The 26,859-nt window shown below is 39.9% G+C and overlaps 4 protein-coding genes across 13 annotated transcripts in view; 1 reads left to right on the top strand and 3 right to left on the bottom strand.

Annotated features, from left to right (window-relative positions):
- The first annotated feature begins 951 nt into the window (after positions 1-951).
- On the top strand, positions 952-6,420 carry clpp (caseinolytic mitochondrial matrix peptidase proteolytic subunit). The gene is made up of 7 exons (XM_063471159.1): positions 952-1,059; positions 2,970-3,071; positions 3,475-3,546; positions 3,629-3,725; positions 4,966-5,153; positions 5,229-5,334; positions 5,727-6,420. Exons 1-7 carry the CDS (start codon positions 1,048-1,050, stop codon positions 5,966-5,968), a joined length of 819 nt encoding a protein of 272 aa, XP_063327229.1. The 5' UTR covers positions 952-1,047; the 3' UTR covers positions 5,969-6,420.
- A 128-nt stretch (positions 6,421-6,548) lies between these two features.
- aldh3b1 (aldehyde dehydrogenase 3 family, member B1) lies at positions 6,549-16,077 on the bottom strand. The gene is made up of 11 exons (XM_063471123.1): positions 15,834-16,077; positions 14,654-14,824; positions 14,230-14,340; positions 13,326-13,446; positions 12,788-12,873; positions 12,580-12,661; positions 11,956-12,348; positions 9,241-9,407; positions 9,051-9,150; positions 8,772-8,973; positions 6,549-8,366 (listed from the first exon to the last, which is right to left on the bottom strand). Exons 2-10 carry the CDS (start codon positions 14,813-14,815, stop codon positions 8,789-8,791), a joined length of 1,407 nt encoding a protein of 468 aa, XP_063327193.1. The 5' UTR covers positions 14,816-14,824; positions 15,834-16,077; the 3' UTR covers positions 6,549-8,366; positions 8,772-8,788.
- Positions 16,078-16,439: 362 nt separating this feature from the next.
- On the bottom strand, positions 16,440-22,788 carry LOC134625826 (serine/threonine-protein phosphatase 4 catalytic subunit B). Of its 2 annotated transcripts, none has more exons than XM_063471142.1 (9): positions 22,659-22,788; positions 21,720-22,000; positions 20,366-20,417; positions 20,227-20,277; positions 19,152-19,253; positions 18,866-19,039; positions 18,616-18,742; positions 18,305-18,494; positions 16,440-17,422 (listed from the first exon to the last, which is right to left on the bottom strand). In XM_063471142.1, exons 2-9 carry the CDS (start codon positions 21,827-21,829, stop codon positions 17,293-17,295), a joined length of 936 nt encoding a protein of 311 aa, XP_063327212.1. In that variant the 5' UTR covers positions 21,830-22,000; positions 22,659-22,788; the 3' UTR covers positions 16,440-17,292. The 2 variants fall into 2 exon arrangements, with proteins under 2 accessions (XP_063327212.1, XP_063327213.1); XM_063471143.1 differs by lacking the exon at positions 22,659-22,788 and adding an exon at positions 22,528-22,652.
- Positions 22,789-23,671: 883 nt separating this feature from the next.
- Positions 23,672-26,859, bottom strand: part of LOC134625819 (battenin-like) — a 16,735-nt gene continuing 13,547 nt past the window's right edge. For 4 of the 9 annotated variants that reach the window (XM_063471127.1, XM_063471130.1, XM_063471125.1 and 1 more), the window contains 2 exons: positions 26,309-26,449; positions 23,672-26,020 (listed from right to left, as the gene is read on the bottom strand). In XM_063471127.1, coding sequence (XP_063327197.1) covers positions 25,904-26,020; positions 26,309-26,449 — 258 coding nt within the window. In that variant the 3' untranslated portion in view covers positions 23,672-25,903. The remainder of the gene's footprint in view (positions 26,021-26,308; positions 26,450-26,859) is intronic. The other 5 variants (XR_010093762.1, XR_010093761.1, XR_010093760.1 and 2 more) reach the window with 5 other exon arrangements.

The following is a 26,859-nucleotide window of genomic DNA, read 5'->3' as shown; positions in this document are numbered from 1 at the left end:
ACATTACTGAAGCAGTGTACGATCATCTTCATAGAGAACAAAACAAAAGCTAGACATGTCTTTCAATGAGCCTGCAAAACTCCCAGAAAGTTGAGTCTGCTTATACACATGTCGCGTTTTGAGTGGGAGAAACATTTTGTCACTCATCCGAGTGACTTCTTCAGGTCATATTGACATTGGACTGCTTAAACAGAGAGCATGCATTGAAAAATAACTGAAAATCAGCATTTACTGACTTTCAAGCTCATTAGAATTGTGCAAACTCTGTTTTTGCCTTATATACTGTATTTCTATATAAGCTGACACATTATCAATACATCACTGGACCTGAGGCTCGGGTTCTAGAGTGGGTGTAGCAATGTTCTGAATGCATCCATCAGAGTTTGAATGTATTTGTGTGGGAATATTAGATAAAAGTGCTTATGTATAGATAAAAAATACTGAATGAATGCGTGTGTCAAAGTACTAAAAGAGATTTGCAGTAGAACCCACTTTGAGTGCTAAAACTGAGTAGAAAGGTGCTGTGTAAGTACCAGTCCATTTACCTCTATCCTATTATCCTAGCAAAATATGACTCAAGACTTTTGTACAGTACTGTACAACAAAGCACAAATTATTCTAATTAATTAATCTAACTAAACTAATTTCAAACTAAGGCTCTTAAATACCTGGTGCCTGATTTTTCACTAATTTGCCTCTTACTAATCCTCACCATTATTATTTAACACGTGCTTCCTCTTCATACTATATAGATTTGTAGCTGGACTAAGTGCCTCTGAATGGAACTTTTTTTTTCTTCATTTTTAGGCGCTCACGAAGTTTGAGGAAACAGCATTAGCCGGGTTAAATGCATCATTGCGTGGTTTGGTCTGACAGACGAAGAAAGCCAGCACGATGACGTTGGTCAGCAGGTGGCGGTATAGCGCCTCCAAACCCGTGGGATAAGTGCCAATAAACCCAAAGGAAGAAGAAGTTGAAATTAGTTCCGGAGGAGCTCGAGGGGTCACACAGGAGGGGAGTGAAAGCTAAACCCTAAAATCCTTCAAAATGCTGTTACGAGTGAGTACTGAAAACCTTTCCAGTAAGCTTGACTGTCCGCAGACGACACATCACAAACTGGTTATATGTGTACTCGGTGGTTTGTGTTGTTATTCTGTCGTGTTGGTGATGTTAGCTAACAGCTTGTGTGACATAAGTGTGATGGCATCACCTTTAAAGCTGCCAGCTCTGTACGCTAACAGCACTGAGGATCACAGAGAGCCCGATCAGCAAACACAACTAGCTTAAAAGCAGTTTGTGGGGCTTTCTCCCCACGTGGTGCTTCTTTAGTTTTTTTAGTTTGTATTATTGTTATTATTATTTGATTGTACAAAGAGTGTTCAAAATAGTCGTATGAAAAAAAGTTTCAACTCATGATCAGAATTCTTTGAGCAAATTCTCTCTGGATTTTTTTAGTCCGAGGACAGCTGTGAACATGTTTGCTCCTTAAACAATTTTAGTCTGTCACTTAAAAACAAACTAGTGCTGAAAACATCCCTTAGAGATGTTGGCTTTTATTCACATGATGCATATAGTCACACATAGTGTCATGCACTTGCTGCAGATTTGACAGCTGCACATTCATGATATGAATCTCTGTTACGTCCCAAAGTGCTCTGTTGGACTGAGATCTAGTGACTCTTGGGGCCATTTGAGTGCAGTGAATCCATTGTCGTGTTCAAGAAACCAGTCTGAGATCATGCTGGAAGCAGCGATTAAGATGGGCAGATCATAAAAGGCTGTACATGGTCATTTCTGCCCTATAAATGATGCTTAGTTAGTATTAAAGGGGCCAAAATGTCCAAGGAAAGTATCGTCCACACCATTATACCAGTTTGACCAGTTGATACAAAGAAGGATGGAGATATGCTTTTATGTTGTTTACACCATATTCAGACTCTACCATCTAAATGTCTCAGCAGAAATGAAGACCCATCACACCGGGCAAAGTTTTTTCCAAACTTCTATTATCTAGTTTTGGTGAGCATGTGTCAATTAGAGTCTCAGTTTCCTATTGACAAGAATGGCACTTAGTGTGGTCTGGTTGTAGCCCTTTTCCTTGAAGGCTACAAAGTACATGGAAGAGCATTCAGAGATGCTGTCCTGAATACCTTGATTATAAAAAGTGATTTATTGAGTTAACGTTCTTATCAGCTGTCCAGTTAACTTAAAGGAGTCCAGCCATTCTCCTCTGATCTCTGGCAGGTTTGCTCAGTGGATCATTCTCACTAAACCCTATACATGGTTGTGGGAAAATCCCTCTGAATCAGCAAATTTACAGCAGATCAGTAGATCTGCTGTAAATTTACCTATTGCCGTAGCGAAATCGGGTTTTGATAATTGATGATAATGACTGATGATAGCTTTCTTTCTCTACTCATGCATGTGCTTAACTTACTTTGATCAGCGATTCTGAAAAGCTCAGCGTTCTTGCAACAGGGCCCTGGAGACTAAAAGCTCTCTGCTTTAGTTTTAATTCCTAATTAATGATAAAAACATGATGTTCACTTGGTACTTTATTATAGCAATTAGTGTCAAAAGGACAATTAGGCAGGTTAGGCTTTCTGTGTCTACATTTGATTGACGGGTTGCTAACTAGTGAGCATTCATCATGATCTCAGACTGGTTCCTTGTCCTTAGATTGTCAGATTGGGTATGTGCTTATCATCATCATTTGGATTTAATGTTTAAAAATTGGGTCCGTCTTTTTATATACTTCTATACATTGAACACAAAAAACATTAAATATTTAAATTGAGAAAATGTAATATTTTAAGAAAAATATTCATAAAGCTAAGACTGGGCCATGCTTGACTCTAGGTGGCAACAGCAGTCTGTAAATGTCTGGGAACTGAGGAGACCAGTTACTAAACTTTTGGGAGTGTTGTTGATCCTATATCTTGGTTTGGGTTTTTTTGTCTGTCTTTCAGCGGGTGTTGCGTATGGGTTCTTTGACACTGAAACACAGCAGATCCATCCACCACAGTTCCTTATGCCGGACTCCACTCATACCCATAGTCGTGGAGCAGACGGTGAGTGTGATCATTTGAATGGCTGAAGCAGGACTTTCTGTGTTTAGTAGAAGTGTATATACAGTCAGTATAGAGGTGTATATACAATATAAATACATGATTGTTTCTTTTCTCCTGCAAAATGTTGCACAAAAAGAATTTAAACAGGTGTGAATCATGAAGATTTAGGATGAGAGAATTTTTGTTTGCTTGGCAAAGGAAAGACAGACATCTGTATAAGTGGCTTTATTCCTGCTAATATCGATGTAAAAACATGAATTTGTGTTGCTGCAGCATATTTGTGAACCTTCTATATGTATTTGAGATACTGTGCTGTCCAGACCTGTCATCCACAGAGAACAGCTTTGTCATTTGATTTAAAATCCTCTCCTTTTGTTTCGTTTTCTTGTTTGTTTTGTTTCAGGGGAGAGGAGAACGAGCATATGACATCTACTCTCGCCTCCTGAGAGAGAGAATCATTTGTGTAATGGGTCCTGTAAGTGTCTTCCTGAAGATTTTTGGAAACATGTTTTCAGAGTGATTTATATTCAAGCTCTTTCTCTTCCCCGTCTGCTCAGATCGATGACTCCATAGCCAGTCTGGTTATTGCCCAGCTGCTCTTCCTACAGTCAGAAAGCAACAACAAGCCCATCCACATGTACATCAACAGTCCTGGTATGACATAATCAAAACGAAGAATTCCAATCTGAGTATTTCGCTGTGAGGTTTATTGATAAACTTTATGAAAAGAAGGATGAAGGAATGAAACATTTCACCGTCATGAAAATGAAACCTCAAAGAACTTGTTAGAGCACTACTTTTTCATTTCTGACCCATGGAGAAAGGCTGAGCTGCGTCAGTGTTACAGTAAACCACTGCTGACTGTGAGAGTACTCACACTAACTATCAATACTGTGTCGTATATTTGTGTCATTGTGCTAAGGCTCACTCAGCACCTACAAGAATTTGTATTTTGATTACAATTCTTTCGCCAAAAAGTAGTGCAGTTAAAACACTTAAAATTAACTATTATTTTTTATTGCTTATTCAAAATATTGATGTTTTTAATCACAGTATTTATAAAGTAACAGTTTCTTGATTTGTAGTAACTGAAACAAAACCAGCTGGTTCACTGGGACTTTCACAGGCTGCTGTCATTTTGTTTGTGACTGAAGCCTGTCTGTGTTTGTGGCCATGCTTCAGCTTTGGTCATTGCATGTATGCTTATGGTACAGTTTGTATTAAGTGCTGTAACACTGTTTGTGGGTGTGATGGTTGCACTAGCGTTGCATTGAAGTTAAAGTGGACCTGCTATATTCATTGTCAGCTCCATGTTTTACTTTTGGACTCTGTTAGAGTAGCTTTGCATGATTCACAATACAAAGTAATCTTGATTTATCTTATACTGGGCTTTGGTGCAGCCAGTTTGTCCATGAACAGTCAAAGAAGCAGTTCTAGCCCCGCCCCTTTAAGCCACCTTTCTTCTGATTGGCTGCCAAATAAAAAGTTTGAACAGCAGATGGGCAGAGCTTCCTTTTAGGGATAGCCCCTCTCTTTGACAGCATGCATTCACGGCAATGGAGCTCAAAGGGATTACTATACATAAGGTGGCCTGATTTTTTTTTTTTCTTTTTTAACATTATCCATGTTTAAAATGAGCATAAATTGCTTTTATTGTGATGAAACTTGAGGAAAAGCACAATACGCCCACTTCAGTATATTCCAAATATGGACATATAAGAGCAGCAGCAGATGATCTTGTGTTGTTGGTATCACGCAGTCCAAATACTTTGTGATCTGTATCTCACAGATGAAATTTTATGCCTGACATAATTAACGTCTCTGTTGAATGCAGTGTATTTAAGTAAATGAGTAAATTCATGCAAAGACAGCTCTCGTTCTGTCTCTTTTTAAGGTGGTGTGGTGACAGCAGGACTGGCCATTTATGACACCATGCAGTACATTCTGAATCCCATCTCCACCTGGTGTGTTGGCCAAGCGGCAAGCATGGGCAGCTTGCTCCTGGCAGCAGGAACGACAGGCATGAGGCATTCACTGCCCAATGCCCGCATCATGGTTCACCAGCCTTCAGGAGGGGCCAGAGTAAGTTAGTCTCTCTGTGAGTACTGGTCAGTTGGTGTAAAGAAGGGAATGACATTCAGTGTGCTGTGTGTCCAGGGTCAGGCCACTGACATTGCTATCCAGGCTGAAGAGATCCTGAAGCTGAAACGACAGATCAACAACATCTACGCCAAACACACGGGCCAGTCACTGGAGACCATTGGTATGTTTGTGCAGCTCATTACCACAACACAATACAAACTTAAAAGTAGGGCAAAAGCAGCACAATGATTTCCCCCCTTTGCATTTTCCTGGCGACAAAAAATTTGGATTTCAGACAAAGAAGGCTAATCCAGGCCTGGAGTGCATGTCTCAAGTTCGTGGCAATGTGTGACATGCAAATAACCAACCGTATATTATATATAGACGAGGGTGGCCATAATGATTTATTCTGAAGAGTGTAGGACTTGCAGGTGTGATGAACATTAATATTTGGAATTCACAGAGGTGTTAGACATCATCCCAAAGAAACTGATTTTCACGTGTTTAAGGAGAGGAGGAAAGTTAGTTTAAAACGTTTAAACTATAAAACGCTCATTTCTGTCCGACTTACAGAGAGTGTGATGGAAAGGGATCGCTACATGAGTCCCATGGAAGCACAGGACTTTGGCCTCATCGACCGGGTCCTGGTCCACCCACCACAGGCAGGGCAGGATGAGCCAGAGCTAGTGCAGAAAGAGCCGGCAGCAGCAGCAGCAGCAGCAGCAGCAAGCCCCTCACCACAGCCAGAGTCCACAGATCCTGAGAAGGCCTCCCCTGGGACAAATCCACCCTCCTCATACAAACCAGAGCCATGAACGCACCACAGCAGAGCTGTCTGCTAGCTGCAAGATCATCTTCAGGAGTCAAGAGAGCAAGATCCAGCCTCCCCGTGTTTCTCCTCCACTCAGTAGTAGCTTACACATGAGCAGGACCCAAGCCAGCCTCATGTACAGTCATCACAGTAACGTCTTTTTATGATGGTGCTGTTTCCTTTTTCTTCTTTTTTTTAACGTAATTTCTGTGAAAGAAATCTTCAAAGAAGTGATATTAAAACGTAGTTGGTTTTTATAATTTATACCACAGGAAGGAAAGCAGTGTTTCATCTGGGTGGACTTTGGTCCTTTCTCTCTGATGGCTGAGCTGTACTGTACATGAGCTTGTTTAGGGGGAAAGCTTATTAAGAGTACAGAGCCATCTGTTTCTCTCTCCTGGCTGATGTCCACTCGAGACCGGAGAGAACCTGATTTGATGACCTGATGCTTAATATTTGTAATAAATATGATCAGTTAAACATGACTCACAAAATGTGCTACTTCTTGATCCAGTAGTGCACTGTTAAGTTTTCAGCTGGAGGTTAAAGGCTGTGTTTGAAACTCTGTATTTTTATTTTTTATTAATTTTGTCACACCATGAAACAAAGTTACATTATTCACATTACTTCACGAAAAAACAATGACAGAAACCATCTGGCTAAAACTGTAAAGTTGTTAAAACGGCAATAATACAACCAACCTCTAAAAAAAAAAATCTTCTACATGAAATAGTACAAGTTTTATCAGTTGATAGGTCAAAAAGGCAATTTTAGGAAGCATATGAAAATATAGTGTAACAATTACTCCTATTATCAAAATTATGCTTAACATGTAACACCAAGTGTGTCATATTTGATGAGCTTTTATGAGATGTCAGTGTACTTTTGGTTTCCCAACCAAAAAAGTAAATAAATAGGACAATGCATTTTTAAGCAATGAGTTGCACAAGTGTAGCAAAGATGTAGAAAGACTGATACAAATTAAAACATGCTATGAGACATTTCACCGTCATGAAAATGAAACCAGCATATGCTAACAAATGCTAATTAGTATTTGTTTTTAATGTCAGAAGATTGAATAAACAATAACAAAATATAGAATTTCCTGGCAAATATAATATGATTTCAACTTACAGGAGAAAGACACTCATGAGCATTATTGGTTTAAAGTTGCTAAAATTACTTGTATAGCTGCATTACTAACACAATAAGTTTGAAGTCGACACCTTGTTAATTCAAGCTAGCTAACGTTAGCTAAACGTTGCACCGCTAAACGTGATAGCTTCTGGCTACAAAAAGACCAACATGCTAACATTTTAGGCAGGCAATTAACCGTAGTGGAGGTGAAGCGAAGCTGCAGGCTGGCAGATGAGAGAAAAGTTTCTACTCATGTCTGCCACGTCATGAATTAAACCCCAACAACTGTGTGCAGCTACAGGTGACTCCTGTGATTTAAAAAATACTTCAAGCTGAATAGAAGTGTGAGTATAATTGATCCAGGCCTCTCTAGCTGTGAGTTCTTGTCTCAATCACTAGTTGTAAGTCTTACTGAAGATGATATTCACTTTAATAATGTTCCCTATTTGAAGAGTATTATTAGATATGCTCATTGTCAATGCAATGATATTAGTCAGTGTACAGTATTACAATTCTGATACACTTCTAACATACCGACACACAGCAAACATCATTTTGAACAAAAATAAGTCACTTTTATAAAACATTCAGAAAAAGCTCTATCAAATAAACATAGCCAACACCGATTTGGCCTCTGATACATTCGCCCTTCATAATATAAAGATTATGAGAGACAATTTTTTTTAAAACTTTTTTTCTTTTCTTTTTTTTTTAAGGCTGTTCGACACACTTTTTTAAAACATTAACCTGACATGTCAGATGTTTTTCAAAACTGTTAGAAAGGCAGGAACTTTTCAAAAAGTACTTGGCACATTACTTCAAGAACCTCAGTCTGGTACAGTCTGGCCAAGTTAAACCACAGGATTAATACAGCACAGTTTGTAGAGGTAGGACAACAAAGAGGGGAAAAAAGGCAACAGGAAGCATCTTTGATTACTCGCTTTTAAAGCTAGTAAGTCAGTAATGCAGTTAACATTTCAGCAGATAGTTTGTGCAGAAAATGAGCACTTTGGGAAAAGCCCTTTCAAAAGGAAACAATCATACGTTTATCATGTGCATCATCACTCCTAAGACATGCCCGATACTGCCACAGGTATAATAATCCAGTGAGGTAAATAAAATGTCGTCTTTGTTGGGTAACAAAATAAATTCAAAAGAGCTATTTCTTTTTCTGCTTCAACACTAAAATGATTTATTTACATGCAACTTTATTCATTTTTTGAATGACCTTTGACAACATGCAGTGCTCAGTCCAGATGGGGGATCTGTAAAAATAACAGAAATATTATGAGCATAACAGAGTCATGAACCTTAATAAGAAACTTGTCTATTTAGAGCCAATATTAACAAAAATGAATTATTTAATAAAAACAGCATAAAAGTAAGTAAGATGACATAATTTTTGTTATTTACATCCAAGTACATCTTAGCAGACTGGTGGATGCAGAAAATATAATCGAGGCTCGAGCGACTCCTACATGGATAAGTCAAACCACAATGAATTTTAATGTTATTCTAAATAACTAAGACACTCAAAGCAACTTCTTAAACATCTAAACTGTTATTAAGTAAGATACGATTGCCTTAACATCTAAATAAACTTATTTACTAAGGCTTATTACAAAAACCTTAATGTGAACCGTTACTCATCATCTCTCGCTCTCACTCACACTCTTCTTGCCGGTCATCACATGATTGAGCAGCTCTTGGGTGAGGTGGTCCAGCGCAGCCAGCTCAACTTTTCATCGCTATACGGTGGGTAGCGCAGGGCGTTAAGTTTTTCCAAAGCCCAACCACGCAGCATGACTGCTCGCTGGTGACTGAACGCCTCAAAGCCCCAGTGACCATGGTAGTGACCAAATCCACTGTTTCCTGGATAGAAGAGTGAACATTGGTTATGCATATGACTGCACTACATCTCTTTCTCAGCAGGCCAGCCTGACACATACCTACACCTCCAAAGGGCAGGCCTGGCAGGGCCATGTGCACAATTCCATCATTAGAGCAGAATCCTCCACTGCTTGAATTTTCCAGCACCTTCTTCACCACCTTAAAGAAATAATGACAATATTAGCTAAAAGACTAAATGTTATAAATGTTACAGCAGAAAGTGGAGGCTGCAGAGTTCTGTGTTCTTACAGAGGATTCATCTGAGAAAACATAGAAGGCCAGAGGCTTCTCTTTTCTTTTGGTTAATTTGATGCTTTCCTCCAGACACTCAATCGTCAGGATCGGCAGGATGGGGCCAAAGATCTCCTCCTCCATTAGAGCATCATCTTCAGCTACATCCACCACTACTGTGGGAGCTGTGGAAAGATTAGGACAAAATATTCTTTCATATATGCATTGTTTTCAGTCAAGGAAATTCAGACTCAAGCTACTTTATAGAAAAGTGTGACGAAAAAGGATGCAAGGAATGAGGTGAGATGGAGGCAGTGATGACCTGTAAAGGATGCAGTCAAAAGAAGAACAACATAATGATCTCACTGACAAAAATAATGAAGTGTGTTACCCATGTAACCTGGTTTCTGTTAGTAACTTGGGTACTAAAATACACATGAATCCATTTGTTTGGTTTTTGTTTGCGCTTTTCCCCCTTTCACTCAGATTTTACTAACAGTTTTATATGTAGTTAATGTTTGAGTCTTTACTAAGCTAACGACAGTGCAGTTTAAAAATAATCTTGTTTTATTGCCCAACTCTGCTCAGATCTGCTGGTTGTTTGTTCCATGTTACCAGCAGGAATTGTTGTCAATGTCTACGCATGGGACAGTGTGAAACGTAATTTCAATTCCTTTGTATGGCAAGTACATTTGAAGAAATTGACAAATAAAACTGACTTGACTTGACTTGAGGAAAGTTGTAGAGCGCCCTCTGGTGGACAAACTTTGCAAACTCAACATGCATAACGTGGTTGAAGGGTGTTTCTCTGGTCTCTTCTTTACTTTTTACATTCTCATTTAATCACTTATCATGCCAATGAATCTCCAAATAGCTAATGTCAGCCAATATATCAGCCCCATCAATACACTGGTCACACTCTAATATAAAGACTGCTTTAAGAAAAAGTGACACTATTTAAACACTACATTACCAAAAGTATTCACTGTCCTATCCAAATCATTTAATTCAGGTGTTCAAATCACTTTCATTGCAAGGTGGATAAAATCAAGCACTTTTACTGCATTTGTGAACGAATGGGTCGCTCTCAGGAGCTCAGGGAATTGCAGTGTGTTAACGTGATAGGATGCCACCTTTGCAACAAGTCCACTCATGAAATTTCCTCACTAATAAAAATATTCTAAAGTCAACTGTGGCATTCCAACACAGTTGGAGCGATTAGGGACGACAGCAAGCCAGCCCCAAAGTGGTAGGACATATAAAATAGCAACTGAGGAGCATAGTGCACAGAGGTCACCACGTTTCTGCAGAGTCAACTGTTACAGAGCCCCAAACTTCATGTGGTGTTCACCACCCTGCCATTGGACTCTAAAGCAGTGGAGATTTGTTCTCTGTCGCTAGAATGGTACTGGTCTGATTGCACTCTGCCAAGTGTAAATTTTGGTGGAGGGGGAATTATGGTGTAGTGTTTTCAGAAGTTGGATTCAGTCCCTTAGTTCTAGTGAAAGGAACTCTTAATGCTTCAGCAGAGCAAGATATTTTGAACAATTTCATGCTCCCAATTTTGGGATGGCCCCTTCCTGTTACATTACTAGCAGTGCACAAAGCAACATCCATAAAGATATGGATGAGTCAGTTTGGTGTCTAAGAACAGCACAGAGTCCTGACCTCAACCCAAAAGAACACCTTTTTGAAGAATTATAGAGCAGAGACAACGAGTCAGGCCTTCTCACGCAACATCAGTCTCTGACCTTACAAATGTGCTTCTGAGAGAATGGTCAAAAATTCCAAAAACACACTGCTAAACTTGTGGAAGTTGGATCTGCAAAGGTTAGGCTGATGTCATTTTCAACCATATGGATTGAAATTGGGATGCCACTCAAGTTCATATGCATGTGAACGCAGACAAGCAAATACTTTTGGCAATGTTCTCAAAGCTGAAAGGCAATACAACTTTCTTTTTCTAGTTAAAAGCGGTGCAATGCTAACTCTGGGCTGGGAGAGCGACTTTTTCACAACAAGAACTTTACATGTGAAACTGATGAATAAACTTTCCCTACATCAATGGTCAAGAAGACTGTTAATTTCCTCTTTTTGTTTTTCCTTGAAACATTAAGTAAAAGTGTGATCTACACACAGATCAGCCACAACAATGAACAAAAACTAGGAGTTAACAGTTATTAAAAAGTAATGTTCTGTGGAGAAATCCTGGGTCCTGACATTGATGTTTATTTACTTTGACTTGTACCACCTACCTAAACATTTTTGTAGACCCAACACACCTTGCCATGGTAATGGCACTCCCCGATGGCAGCAGTCTCCCCCAGTAGGACAATGTGTCCCATCACACCAGAGAAACTGTTCAAGACCGGTTCAACATGACAAAGAATTTAAGTGTTGACCTGGCCTCCTCACTTTCCAGATCCGAATCCAACTGTGCACCAATGGGAAAGGCTGGAACAAGCCCGCTCCACAGGCCCTACCCTGCAACCGCCAGGACCCAAGGGACTGGCTACCAATGTCCTGATACCAGACAGAGATTACTTGTCCACGCCCCAACGGGTCAGAGCTGGTGGAAAGAGAGGACCTACACAATATTAGGCAGGTATTCTTAATGTTGTGGCCGACTGGTGTAACATTTTTTGCATTGTTTATTTAAAAGTAAATGTGTACCAGCTAATATACGGTCTTATACCAAACACCAAATCCTCCTTAAAATACTTTTTAACCCACCTATGTACCTATCCTTCTCGTCGTGCTCTCCTCCCACAACGACCTTGCCCTTGGTTCTGTTGAGCAGTCCCATCAGACGAGTCCAGTGTTTAGGTGTTACAATGCGTGACATATCGGGGCTCTTCTGAATGTCACTGCCGTAGAAGTCCTCCAGGACCTGGCGCAACGCAGGCACAAGGGCATCACAAGTGGCTTTCGAGCACAGAACGTAATCCGGTGCCACACAGCTCTGGCCAGCATTGAAAAACTTGGCCCACACCAAGCGGCGAGCAGCAGCAGCAGCATTCACCCGACCATATATTAAGCAGGGGCACTTGCCTCCCAGCTCCAAGGTCACTGGGGTCAAGTGGACTGCAGCAGACTGGAGGACGACGCGTGCCACAGCCTGAGAACCTAACAAAGATGGGTGAAGACTCAGTTCCCAGAACAGAAAAGGATAATCTACATTTCAGTGTTACTAAGCCAACCAGGGAAAAGAGGAGAGAATTGTGTCACTTTACTATTGACATGCTGTATTAGACAGTTCATAATTAACTCATAATCATCTAAACCTCTAAACAGTACAGTGAAGCTTTGGGTTTTGGCTATGTAAAATTCCTGACCTGTGTGCTCTGAGGTTTTTACCTGTGTAGAAAATGTGGTCAAATCGATTCTTCAGAAGGGCTTGGGTCTCCTTTGGTCCACCGCGAACAACTGCATAACAGTCCTGTCAACAGTCATATCGTCACTGTCACATTCACTGTGCCCATCTCTATTCATAACAATTGTGAAAAACTCATTTGTCTGTTACTTCTGGTTGATATTATCATTTATTTGCTAACAGTTATTTTACCTTAGACAGATATTTGGGGATGAGCTCCGTTATCAGATTGTCTGTGGCGGCGCTGACTTCGGAGGGCTTGATGACCACACAGTTTCCTAATCCAGACATCAACAACAGGCAGCATGTAAAGGCACGTGAAGTCACAGCAGTTACATTTTCATGTTTATAAAATCATTCGAGGTGGACTCTAGGACTCGTTGCCATATTTGCAAATTCTGTCAGCTCACTTTAAATCTACGGTTCGGTCTTACTTTTAGAAATATTACCAAGCTGAGTTCCACTGTGTCTATGAACTGTTAGTCATCCCTTTATTTCATCACATTTGAATTATTGAACTTCAAAACATCCCTAAGACGTCTGCAGATTGTTCAGAGCGCTCCTGTGAGGTATTCACATGTCACCACCCCCCTCCCCGTTACATTTTTCCTGAGCTAGCATTAAATCTCTGAAGTCACCTCACTCCAAGTACCTGTGATTACATTATTGTCATCAATTTTAATGTTGCCTTCAGGATTTAGTTTTGCTAAAAGCATGTTTGTGGAACTACCTGCAGCAATGGCTCCAATCAAGGGTACGATAAGAAGTTGCATGGGGTAGTTCCATGGCCCGATGATCAACACAACTCCTAAAGGTTCCCTCCGTACAAAACAGTCATCAAGCTTTGTGGCCTGAACAGAAAACATTACAAAATAAATTATGCAGCAAGAAAAGGCTTTTCAAAATGCAGGACATGCACAGATATATGAAGATATTCTGGATTGCTGTCAGTAAATGCTAGACATATACATTTTATAAATTCAACATTACAAACAGTCTGAAAACTATATGTGCCAATGAGGCACTGGCCATAAATTTCATCTTGCAAAAAATAGAAAGCAGTATGAAGAAAGCACAGCACATGTCAGTCTTACTTTCTGTTGTGCCATTTTAAGAATCTCCTTTCATCGTATCCTTGAAAACAAATATTTATTTTTTAGAGAGGCGTGGGAATTTATTTGGAGACCAGTGAGGGTCAGTGTCTTCACCTACACCTTCAGCTACATGGATATGAGGCCAAAACAATACAGCTTAACTGGCTTATCCAGTGCCAGCCTTGTGTAGAAATAAAGCCGCTGCGTGTGTTCAAGTGGTTGACTGGTGGAAGTCAAACACGTCGTATTTCAGTCTGTGCTCTCTTTGTTTAACAGTGATTTCCTAATAAACACGTTCAGAGTGGAGTTGCTACATTCATTCTCATCATTCTGCCGTGGTGAATTTCCTTTGGCACTGCCTGAAATCTCTCTGGGAGGTGCCAGGAATTTCTCTCTGCAGGAAAAAGACTGCTAGGACACAAGAGGTTCAACTTGTTTGACATGAGTATTACTTGGGCCATGAAAACAGTTGTGTAATGTTTCCTTTTTTTGTTTTATTTGGTCACACACACTATTAATAAGTCATTTTTTTTAACTTACCAAGTTTTTGCTCACATACTCCGGCTGCATCCAGCTTGTGAGGTTACCGAGGGCGTAATGGAGCTCGTTCATCACTATTTCAACCTCAGACAGGATGGCCTCAAATTTTGGCTGTTGTGCAACGACAGCAAGAAAATTAGTGCTTATTTAAGAACAGCAGACAACAATGCATAAACTACTAATAAAACCATTGGATTTAGCGATTAAATTCACCAAACTATTCTCACTGTAATGTTTTTTAAAGGAGATGTTAACCACTTCCGTACAGTTGTATTACAGGCTTTAAAACAAATTGTCATGATTGCAAAATCATCATGACAGCAAGACAAAAAAAAGCCTGAGGCTTTAGTTGCGTAATTATGTGTTGGAGATTTACAGTCATGTGTTCATGCTTTGTGTGGAACACGTGAGCACAGTCCTGTACCTTTGTGAGGTCTTTGTGCAGCGCATTTACAATCTGCTCCTCGTTGTCTTTGATCATGGACATTAGGTTGGTCAGCTGTGTCCTGCGAAACTTCTCTGGTATTGTGACACCCGATTCAAACGCTGTGCGCAGCCTTTCCAAAACCTGACTCTGGCTCTCCATTTTTTCAAGCTTCACAAAAAGAAAAGAAAGAAAAGAAGGATTGTTTTCCCAAGAAGCTGTAACGGGCAAATACTTTGTGAAAGGTGGATATTAGCTTCTCACATCTTCAACTCAGTGCACGTCGATTACTTATTCCTACTCAGAAACGTTAAACATAATGAGAATCGCTACAAAAACTGTATTAGGTAAATGATGAATTATCCCAAATATATGATGTGTATAAAATCTGCATTTTAAAAAGCCAACCATTGCACAGCTCTTCACATACTGCTCCTGTCGGTCTTCTGACGGAATAGTTGGCAACGATATTTAAATTTGTGTAATTACTCTGACAGCGTTTGCATGGTTACTGATGTGACAGCCTGTAATAAGGGCGGATGACTCATTTAAAAAAAGGATTATGGAACCCTGTGAGTAACGTGAGCTGAACATTTACTCATCCCAGTAAGTCTAGTTTGGAAAACGCTGAACAAGACCAGCGAGTCTGAGAAATTACTGCCACACACAGCTTTTAAACCCACTATTTATGGATTTCGCAACATTTCACAGCGGAAAAATCTAATATTTGTGTGGCGAAATGACCGGAACACTGATTTTGCGGAATTGGGAAGAAATATTAACTGCGATCATTTCCAACGGACATTCTCACACTACTGTAGACAGTGGCACGCGGACATTAACTGATAAATGCAGTCAAACAGCGCGTGCACAGAAACGACGAATTATCAAACAAAAAAATTTAACATAATTATTACAGCCTGGCAGATTTCCCACGCGGGATTTGGATGCCTGTAAGTGCATTCGTACGCTAGCTGTTTGTGGTTAGGGCGAAAAAAACTTTATCGTGGGAAGTAATTCCCGGGAGAGATGAATAATAGGTTCCAGTGTAACCATTTCTTTCAGTGTGGGAGTCAGGATTTTCTCACGATGGTTTAAACTGCTCTAACATTCATTTGCGTGAAGTAGCTAGCATTTTGCAAACAGCAGAAATAAAGCGAAGACACTGTGTTTAGCCTACCTGCTACTGGGCTTATCGTCTCTCCAGCTGGCAGACCTGCGAGCAGACACCGTGCCGACGAAATGCTGAAGACTGTTGACGTTTCCGGGCTTCACTCCTTTTTTCGGAAGTACAGACACCGGCTTTCTTTGGGAGGGGAAACACTTTTGGTCGAGCTAGAAAAACTAGCCTTAAAACTTGTCAAGCGGCAGAGGTGGCTGTTTTTAGTTTACATTTCCGTGTGCGAAGCACTGACTGTAAGCGAGTTAAGTGTCGCAGTTATTTGGCTCAGTGGGCCCCCGCGGAGGGTTACATTTGACGTTTTTACGGGTACAGCAGTTATTCCTGTTTTACCGTGAATAAGACAAACTCCCGTTTAAACCTTATTTACCAAAGCCAGCCTTATGTGCCCCAGGGACCAAGGACAATGGACGGCAAAATAGAGGTGTCCACTTTTATACGTTCACACATTTTTCATTGTCTAAACAATGATGCTATTTTGACAATTAGTGTAATGTGACTAACATCTTAGACAATGGAAGTAAGAGGATTTTTTTTAGTCTGCTTTAAGTAACAAACTGACAACTGTGGATTTGTAGCCATCTTTCATAAGGAGGTGCAACTGAATTGATATATCAGCATAGATACAAAACCTTTATTTTCACAATATCAAAATTGACACACCTACAGAGAAGTGTAGATTAAAAGAAATCAAGAGAGGACAATGGTTAATACAAGACTCGTGTTGGGAGTCGTTACATCTCTGGTGTTAAGATGTGAGGGTGTGGAGCTCTTGGGAAGCTCTTGTTAAAAGGAGCACATGTGGTGGGAGACAGTTAAACGGCAAATAAAGAGAAGAGAGGGCATTTTGTTTAATCCTGGCAGCAACAATTATACAAAAATCAAAAACAGAGACAACATATGCATTGAAGGAATTTCTAAAATGATAAAACTGAAGCTTCCTACGGCTGCATACTTTAGAAAAATCATGAAAAAGGAAAAGAAAAAAAAAAAAAACAGCACTCCTTCCAAATACTTCTAAAACTAAATGACAGTGTCTGTCACAGCAGGGGGACAAAAAAGAAAAACCAACTACTACAATTGTAGTGAAAGTTGAGCCAGGAAAGGAGAAATTCATATCTACATTGAGTGAGGAGGATGAGAACAAATGGAAATGGAAGGAGAGCAGAAAGAAATGGCCATCTTTATGTAGCTGAAGAGAAATGACAACAGTCATGGGCCCATTAACCACCTCGCCCTTACACCTTCCACAGTGACTGCTCTGTCAGGCTTGGGCAGCAGGGCAAAAAATCCAGCTCTTCAAGCTGAAGCTGTGCAGGAGCTTGGCAGGGTTTGGCAGGTTTTCTGTCTCACTGCTTTGAGTTCACACTGACAGAACGGTCCAGCGGCAGGATTGAGGGCAGCTGATGTGAAACGGTACTGGAAATCTGGATGTGTCATGGCTGTCTGCTCAAAGACTTCACAGGAAATAGTCGGCTACTGGTTTCTTGGAGGGTATGCCTCTGGTCTCTTGTGGTGCTGCTTCAAATATAATGAACTCCCGCTGTAGATGCTCATCCAACTCCAAGATGGCTGCCACATTGCCACATCTGTTAGGAGAGGAACAAACATTGGTTATACAAAAAAAGAGCCTTGTGTATATTTAATTAGCACAGTTTCAAACATTTCTTTGGTATGAAACAACACCGAGATGGCCTTAACTACACCTGATCACTGGAAACTTTTCCTTTTATTAGTCATGTCATGTATGTAATCCCATCTATTCTGATTGTCAGTGGCCTTTCATGCCGCCTGTCAAAAATAGAATGAGTTATATCGACTTTATATAGACCATGTTTCATATTTCGATCGAGGAAAACTTATTTCACTGTAATTATCTTTAGTGTTTTATCACCCAGCCATAGCACAACGGTATAAACTGCTCTATAGATACAAGTTTCCTTACTACTGTGCTTGTTAAAATGCATTCCCTAAAGTGAGTGTTGTTTTGCATCTATGCCAATTGGGTCAAAGCAGCAGACTGACGTGTATGAAGCATTATGGGGAATCAAAATGTTACACAACGGCTTTTAATGCTTATTTATCACAGAGGTAACCATCTCATATTTCAACAGTAGTAAGGTAAACAGAACAAATAGTCTGTTCATAAAGTAATCCACCATGAATGGATGCTTGACTGACCAATTCAGCTGACGTCAGTTGATGCTAGAACAAACCCGAACATGGTTCAACTTGTTGTACAGCAAGTCTCTACACAGCAGCAGGTATGCCTTTCCAAACATTTGCAATCTTAACATTGCCCTGCATAAGCTGTAGATTTCAATTTATAGTGCTGGAATTTCACTGGTAATTGCTGCTAATACTGAGACAATATGCTCCACCTTTGGAATATTTCAGGGACCAAATCAGTATTTACATGACGAGGACATCTTTCCCCATTCAAGATATCTGACATTAATGTAGCTGTGTACCTGTAGCAGTAGTTGGGTGCTGACCACACAGTGAGCACCGTCTCATTGAAGTGCCACTTGTAGCCTTCCATAACTAGCTGATGAGCTCGACAGATCATGTGGATGTCGTTGGCGGCATTGAACTGAGCCACTACGTCACTCCCAAATAAGTAGCCGGCACCTCTAGGACTCACCCCCCAGCCTGTGGTGTCTACGAGCAGAGAGAATCTGGTCACACAAACACATCCGTCATACAGTCCTTTAATTCTCCACTGCTGTTTCTTGTTAACATCAATTTCATTTTTTTAGATGTCCAAGTGAACAGTCTGTACCTTCAGGGTCTGACCACAGGAGGTCACACATTGGTCCATCATGGGGCACTTCCTGTTTTCTATCAATGGTCCGGATCTGGTCCAGTGTCTGGATGGAGGGAGACAAGCCCCCGTGCACACAGAAGATCTACAGACACAGAATTATATCAAAACAAATGAAACAGCTAAGTTACACAGGAAGTTTTAAAAGCAGCAACATGTTCAGAAGAAAACACGACATATGAAGTAAGTGCTGAATGACGTATCTAACCTTGCCATCGATAATAGCAGAGAGAGACAGGTAGTCGAAAATCTCTGTGCAGTATCGCCAGACAGTGACTGAGCCATATTTGCGGAGGCACTCGTCATAGAAGCCGTAGACCTGGGTGATCTGCCGGGACTCGTGGTTTCCCCGGATCAAGGTAATCCGGTCCGGATAGCGTACCTGGATCGTACAGCAGAGATAAAAGATGAAGACAAGGGAGTTCTGACACCCCATGGGAAAGTAAATGTAAAAACTGTGACTGGTGTAGCTCAGCAGTGGACAGACAAACTACCTTAAGAGCTAGCAACAGAAGAAAAGTCTCCACACTGTAGAAGCCTCTGTCCACAAAGTCACCCATGAACAGATAATTTGTCTCCGGGACATCTCCTCCCACCTGTCATGCAGAAAAATGTAAAAGAAGCTCTTTAACAGATGCATACTGGTAATTTTATGTGCACAAGTCTCTACATCAACAATAGAGAAATTGTGACAACCACTATTAGTGCGACAGGACTGTATCAAACTAAACCTCAATCAGCTCCCCAACTCACAATAATGGCCTCCAAGACCTGCAATGCACCAAGATTGAACCATACCTTATCTCAAAATATTACCTCACATGAGATTAGTAAAAGAAACTAGCATCAATTCAATATTTGGATGACATTTTGGTCCAATACTGACTCAAAGCTACACTGGGTATCGATACATTGGAGCAGCAGTGTACTGCTTGCTAGTAGAAGTGTTAGCACATCACCCACTCTCACTCTTCATTACGTCTGCTGTAAATCTTATTGAGAAGCCTCTACTGAAGCATTTATGGCAACATAAAATGATGCCAAGTTTCTCGTCAGCTCCACTGTGTGAGTGTGTGAGGAGGTGTACTCACAGGAAGAGCCATAAAAGGAGAAACTAGGAAGTCCATAAGTAACAGCAGTATGAAATGAAACTCATGCACGTTTTAGCTGAAAAATTAAAATTGCCCCCTCCCATTTTACTAATATCTTTTCACTGGATTTATATTCTCAAATATATTTATTGATGAATTTAGGAGCGCAGTGTGAAAGCTGAGCATCCCGTTGCCTTACACATAAAGAACGATACCCAGATTTTCCTCAGAATTAGGAATGCGAATTATTCATTTAATACAGTTATGGAATCAGTACTCAGTATGGTCACACACTCAAACTCAAGGCAACAGTATCAAATTTAAAAAGCTGCATTTATTTCTAATAACTAACCAAGTTTAGTAGTGCTTTGCAGGATTGTAAATCAGCAACAGAATAGTATCATACTTAAACAATGAAATATAACCCAATCAGAACCAAAAGAGATTTTAAAAACAAATAGAAAAAGAAAAAACTTACTCTAAAAAGTTCTTTCAAGTCATAGAACTGACCGTGTATATCTCCACAAACCTGTAAGAAATAACAGGAGAAACATTATTACCACATTCATCTGACAACCAGGCAAATTCGGAGACAACAGTGAGTAGATGTTACTTACCGTAACAGGAGAATCTACTCTCTGGACATTGCTTTCTTCAACCAAAATCTCTCTAAAGGAATAAAAATATATATGTGTATTTATTAATAAACAAATAATGCACAACAATACAGCAGACATAAAACAATCCTTGAGTTACAGACAAGCACCCCCTAGTGGCCACATCTACCGTTTCCTGGTGTGACTCCAGAAACACAGCTGATAGGTGATGTAACTGCAACTTGAAAAATATCCAAACTAAACAGATCGACTTTTTGAAGCCCAGTGACAGATCCTGGGGGGGCCCACCTACGCTCCTCCACCAACCACAATAATCATTTCAAATTAAGATCAGATTGCTCAAATTGTTTCTCCATCATCCTTATCTGGGATACTTGATTATTTAATAATATCCAGGAGCAGCTGATTGGCTAACAAAGGTCAGTCAGGATAAGGCTCCATTTAATGAGCCTGTATGGCAGTTTGCATCCAGTAGACTTATCCCAGTTCTTCCTAGTTCACAATGGGCCTGTGATTGGTCTTGCCTTATCCTATGATGATCGTAGCCTAACTTTGCGTTTATATTTTTTTTCCTGGACTCCTCCAAGATCTTCAATCTTGATTAAATTTAGCCTATAAACAACCTAGTCCTAACATTCAGTTCAATTCTATTTGTATAGCAACAACACTGCCCTCAAAGTGCTTTATACAGTAAAGATCCTGTCAGATCCCCAGAGAAAACAATCAAATGGGCCTCTATGAGCAAGCACCTGGCGACAGTGGGATTCGTAACGTTTATATGGTGATTGATTAAAATATTAACTTTAAATAAAAAATATTATTTTGTTTACTGTGCATTTGTGTATAGAAACTGCATGATCAAGGTCTACCCAACATACCCAGTAGCATGTTTATATGCACAGTGCATAGACATTTAACAGTCACCAGAGGGTTTAAGTTTTAACAACTCGTAAACTATTCCTGTTATGCATTGTTAGTAGATAAATATATTTTCTTTAAAATTCTCAGCTGTAACTGGTCAGAGTCTGATGCAGGTCTGGCTAGTCTAGTTAATCAATTTTTGGCATCTGTAAAACTGTGCCAAATCAAACATGCGGAGCTCAGCCATTGGTCTGCATATAGTTAAGACAAAGAGGCTGCCCCATTACTTCTGAACATTACATATAAATATATTTAATCTCTACTAAATTTCACCCCTCTTAAAGTACGTTATAATTCGCAATCATGAAGATTTTCCTTCCCATTCTTTAAGTATGCAGAAATAAGACAACAGCTAAACAGTTTTCTGCCTTGAATCAAGAGTGTATAATTGATTAAATAAAAGTACTGTTGGTCCAAGCACACTGATGCTTACCTAGCTTTGGCACACAGTGCTTTGACTTCATTTTCCTTGATGAGCTCACAGCGTCTGAGCTGCTCTATCTGTCGGTCCAGGTCACTGATGTCCCCCATTGTCACACACATAGGGAGAGCTGCTCACACACCAGGCACACACTCCTCTTCGCACACACTGGGCTCGCTTAAATATGTGGCTCCGAGAGCGAACAGCCAAAACAATAACTTCCTCGAAAGCAGCCGAGGGGCTTCAGCTCTTAAACGTCAGGGTATTGCTACGACGATGCTCGGAGTGACGAACTGCAGACAGAAAACATAAATGAGGTTATTCAACCGAAGTAATTCCGAGCTAAACATCGCAATAACAACCTGGTAGGCGGATAATCCAGTTTAGGTAATGTCTGCTGTGTGATAAATAAGACCCAATCGTACATAGAAATTCCTAACTAAACGCCAATTTAACACACCACTGTGAAAGTCATACGACTAGTTTGTTCACACCTAACATAAAAGTAGTCTCCCATAGAAAACTGATGTTATTCGTTAGGGAATGTAAGGCCTCGGGGTGTAGCAGTAAGCTAATATTAGCACGCTAGCTTACATCACAGCTAACGACGTCAGCGAACAACTGATTCTTTGATAACTTAGCCAACCATTTTGTTTGGGAATTTGAACAGATGCTTCACAAAAATGTCTGACAGTCGATACCAACAAACTACACATAATCTATGTGCTAGAAAAAACAAACAAAATAAAAACAATGTGTTAAGCGTAGCTGAAATGTTGCATGTTAGCGGGCTAATCGATGCCGACCTGGGCTAACTTACTTGGTTTTCGGCGTCAACGCTGGTTACTGCTAATGTCGCCAGTAAACTAGCTAATGCGAATAACACAATTTAAAAACGACTCAACTCGAATAACCAAAAACAGCGAGCAAACGAAATGTTAAAGAACCAACATTAATATGTTTCAGTCCATGGATCGTCGGCTCACTCGCTGTTCACTGGCCCCTCTTCTTCCCCCGGTCTCGTCTTTGCCGGTTTACGCCTGCCGTGCTCGTGAACACTTGCAGGTCGGCTGTAACTTCCGGTATAGGAAGCGCACTACTCAGTCTACTCAACCCGACATTCACTGTAGTGGTACAGATCGCTTGCTAGTCCATCCCAAAAAACAGAATATCATGAAAAAGTTTACTTTTGTTTTCTTTTTTTAAGTGATTAATTAAAAAAAAAACCTCTATAGTCATTGTATGAAAAGTATTTCAAACCCCTTTCTTACAATTTTGATCAAGTTTAAGGACACGAAATAAGGTCAGAAATACAGTATTTAATTTCGAGCCACCCTATGGCCCCACAATAAGCAAGCAGGTTCAGGGTGGACTGAGCAGAGGTCAAAGGCAGGCCTTGGCTGTCTGATCCCCTCTTGCTGCTGGCTGAAACTGGAAAAGAAATATTCTAATATTTTAATACAGGATTTCTGATTACCACGAGCAATAAACCATTATCATTAAAATCAAGCAAATATTGAACTACTGAAATATTTGACTTGTAATGAAGGTAGAATATACCCTTTTAATTTAATTATAAAGAATTAAAGTTTTTGTGTGATGTTCTGTGCTCCACTATGAAATGTAATGTAGTTCAAGTAGAAGTTTAACATGAAACGTGTGTTATGGAACAGTAACCTATATTTATACATTTTAATTCATTTTGGCTTAGAAACGTCACCTATAGCTTTGGGATAGCGCAGTATAAATTCTCCACTCTACAAACATTTATCTGATATATTAGGCACAAAAAGTGGACAGCAGAGAAAATACTGCAGATTGCTGACCATAGCAACCTTACTTCTTTCCCCAAAATAATTTTGAATTAAATATTAGGTTAATAATGGTTCAGGAACCACCCCAGTTAAACACCAACCATATGTTAGCTTACATCACCAGAAGTAATAAAGCACGACACATTCCAGTTTATGACACACACACTTTATATCAAAGGGAAAAAATCGGTACAATTAGAAATGCCATGGCTCTCTGCACAAGAAAGGACAACCCACATGTTTATAGCTAACTGGCAGTCTAGCAAAGTCAGTGAACCTCATTTCTGATTCCTGTAAAATTTGATTTGAAGCAAGCAGAAGATTAAAAAACAATATTATGTTGTAACAAGGTTCTTCCAGTTAAGCATTAGCATTAGCTTTATGTGGTCATTAGAATGTCAGTAGGACAGTCGGTCTGTGTTTGAGTGTTCAGGAGAAAACAGGACACATGGATCAAGTATTTAAGGACATAAACTGCATTCCAAGAAAAGAAAACAAATTCAACAGTCCACAATGTTATAAGAAAAATAACAAAAGTGCGTCCAAGAATTTTAGTAAAATACATGTCAGCATGAGCAACCTCTATTTTCTTTATTTTACAACAAAAATATTAAAATCAACTTTGTTTCACATCTCAGCCATTCTCAGGTGTTCTGTGCTCCACCTGCAGTGACTAACTGTGCCACAGTTTAACAAGCAGTCTTTCATTAGAATCAGAAAAGCCACAGCTAAGCAAAATGATGTCAAGTTGCACACGATAAACATCACAAAAACAAATCTGTGTATGACAATGTTTTTGTACAAATCTGAAACAAGTGGCATTTTAAAGCTCCGAATGCTCTCCTGGTATTAAAACCTATAATAGAAGGCATTTTTGCTCGCTTTGTTACATACACTCATCATGGACACGAATGTCATGGTAATTTTGGACTTTTAATCATTTCTTTGAATTGTTCTCTTCCCAGAGAGGAATGATTTTACAGCATCTGCAAAAAAAGACTTTCAAAATGAGAACTGGATGCACATGGTTGAATTTATTTTGGAAAAATTTGCACCTCAATCAGGCATAATTCTGGCGTTATATTTGACCATTCTTCTTCTCTTAGGTTCCTGGTACCAACCTGGATTTTAAGCATAGTCCACAATTTTTCAGTAAGATTGACGTCACCTATAATCATGTCAAAAAAAAAAGAAAGAAAGAAAGAAAATCCCAAATTTCAGATTCATTTCTACGATGAGTGTTTGCAAACGTTTGACTACAACTGAAATAATAAATAGCAGAGATTACTTCCCTAACATGAATGAAACTCTTAACTATAGAACTACTAATTATAGAAGGCACTTACTGAGAGCCCTCAGGCTTCAGCATTATATTTACTCACAGTTTCTTCAAATAATAATAATGTAGACTTTATTGATCACCGTGGGGAAATTCCTCTCATTTAACCCATTCAGTGAAGCAGTGGGCAGCCACCAATCTAGTTCCCGGGGAGCAGTACCTTGCTCAGGGTAGCCGTTCAGTGGATTCAAACCCCTGACCTTCCGGGGGCGACCACTCTACCTACTGAGCTATCCTTGCCCCCTGAAAGCAATAGTTTTATAATTTCACCTCCCAAAAATATAATTGCAGCATTCAATGACTGAGCTCTCTGACTTTGAAAATAGTAATGGCACATCCTAGCTGAGTAGTCATAGCACTGTTTCTGAGCCCAGAGTTCAGTTTGAGGAGTTAATGTTAAAATGAAGGTCAGTAAAATAACAGTTTAGATTTTAAGGTAAATCTTAGTGTTGAAGGTTGGTGTGGAGGGATTTCCTACACAATACTGGCTGCCTGGTCGTAGCTCAGAGATACTTTATACTTAAAGATGACTCTTTAGTTACCACAATTAAAACAAAGTAAAATTACTCTGATTGCATCTCCTGTTCTGTGACTTTATATTTCTTTTATTCATTATGTCAAATTGAAATATATTCCAATCTTGTTTCACATTGAAAGCTTTTGTTCTGTGAACCACTGGAAGGTTTTTCATGAAGGAAAACCACAAAGAAACTGGTCATCAAAACAACACATTAATATTTTCTGGCCTATTGGTTTCACTGATCTGTGTTTCAGGTTTACCTTCTGTGATCGTAGGTAGGATGTTATAGATATTATTTGATCTCTGGCTGAAGGTAAAAAACACTTTTCTGGACTCTGGACTTTCTATATAGTTCACTTGCTGGTATCTATAAATATGCAGCAAGTACAGGATGTGGAGTCAATGACTTTATATTGACATTTTTATGTAATGTCTGCTTTTTGTCTCTAACCCAGTTCCGATTTAAAAATCGAACGCACCCACGTTTTGCTTACTCATCGTGCTGGTCAGTGTGTGGGCTTGGTTATAATGAACAGAAGTAAGTGTGGACAGGAAGAGATATGAGTCCAGCCACAGTTATGCCCAGGCTGTCCCCAACACTGGCAGCAGCCATGGAGAACTCCCTGTGTCTGTCTTCAGTCTGTAGGAGAAAAGAAGACACTCTGAGGTGGATGCATGCTTACTGTAGAGTAAAAACAGCTCAACAGTGCACAGCTGCTTCTGTACTGATCTCCTGAATCTCCTAAAATAATCATTGTGACATTTGCCGAGTGTGTATGTATCCGTGAATGGATTAAAATTGAAATGCAGCTTTGCACAGAGGTCGAAGAACAGAAAATATGCAATTATCCAGATTCCTAAAGTCAGGACTTTCTAGAATACTCTAGAGTCTAAACTATATGAACGGTTCTCTGAAGATGTCCTTTACCTCCTTGCTGATGAAGTGGAAGGTGTTGACATATGCTGCTCCACCCAGCAGACCCTCATAGAGGATAAAAGCGAACACCAACCAAACAGTGGGCAGGAACAGGTAACGTACAGCTAACAGAAGAAACACAGCATTCAGCATCTGTGGAGAGGAGAGAGAAGCAGCTCTGAGAAACACAGCAGTGTCTGTAAAGTATACGTTCACACACATTTAACAACCCCATATGCATGTGCTCTAGTTATCTGCATCACAAAGCAACACAAATTATTCAATCACCTGAAAACAAACCATAAACTATGCAATGTTTGATGATGTAATGGAAAAAAATAATTTATTCAGCTCTCCTATTATTTCAGCCGGAGTGTCACTTTTTCCTAAACAGTTGTTGAGACACTCTGCAAAGCCAACCCTCTTCTAGCTTCTTTCTTTTTCTACAGTCAGATTTTCTCCTTATTTCTTGCCTTAGAGGTGCAGCCTTCTCTCTTATACAACATCATCAGCACTTTCTCTGTTTCACCTGGAAATGGGGCAGGGTCACTGTGTAAATAGTA

The sequence above is a fragment of the Pelmatolapia mariae genome, linkage group LG4 (assembly GCF_036321145.2).
Source record: "Pelmatolapia mariae isolate MD_Pm_ZW linkage group LG4, Pm_UMD_F_2, whole genome shotgun sequence".
Classification (NCBI taxonomy): domain Eukaryota; kingdom Metazoa; phylum Chordata; class Actinopteri; order Cichliformes; family Cichlidae; genus Pelmatolapia; species Pelmatolapia mariae.
This window is presented reverse-complemented; position numbering and strand designations above follow the sequence as displayed.

Excerpts from the sequence above, each read along its gene's own strand:
- LOC134625826 (XM_063471142.1), bottom strand. The coding sequence starts at position 21,829 with ATGTGTGTGACAATGGGGGACATCAGTGACCTGGACCGACAGATAGAG. Across the intron at positions 20,418-21,719 it reads GCACTGTGTGCCAAAGCTAG|AGAGATTTTGGTTGAAGAAA; the intron begins GTAAGCATCAGT and ends TTATTCCTTTAG. Across the intron at positions 18,743-18,865 it reads CTGCTATTATCGATGGCAAG|ATCTTCTGTGTGCACGGGGG; the intron begins GTTAGATACGTC and ends CTGTGTCTGTAG.
- clpp (XM_063471159.1), top strand. Across the intron at positions 3,547-3,628 it reads TCATTTGTGTAATGGGTCCT|ATCGATGACTCCATAGCCAG; the intron begins GTAAGTGTCTTC and ends CCGTCTGCTCAG. Across the intron at positions 5,335-5,726 it reads CCAGTCACTGGAGACCATTG|AGAGTGTGATGGAAAGGGAT; the intron begins GTATGTTTGTGC and ends TCCGACTTACAG.
- aldh3b1 (XM_063471123.1), bottom strand. The coding sequence starts at position 14,815 with ATGGAGAGCCAGAGTCAGGTTTTGGAAAGGCTGCGCACAGCGTTTGAA. Across the intron at positions 12,349-12,579 it reads TGACCACATTTTCTACACAG|GTTCTCAGGCTGTGGCACGC; the intron begins GTAAAAACCTCA and ends CATCTTTGTTAG. Across the intron at positions 8,974-9,050 it reads CCTGCCCTTTGGAGGTGTAG|GAAACAGTGGATTTGGTCAC; the intron begins GTATGTGTCAGG and ends TCTTCTATCCAG.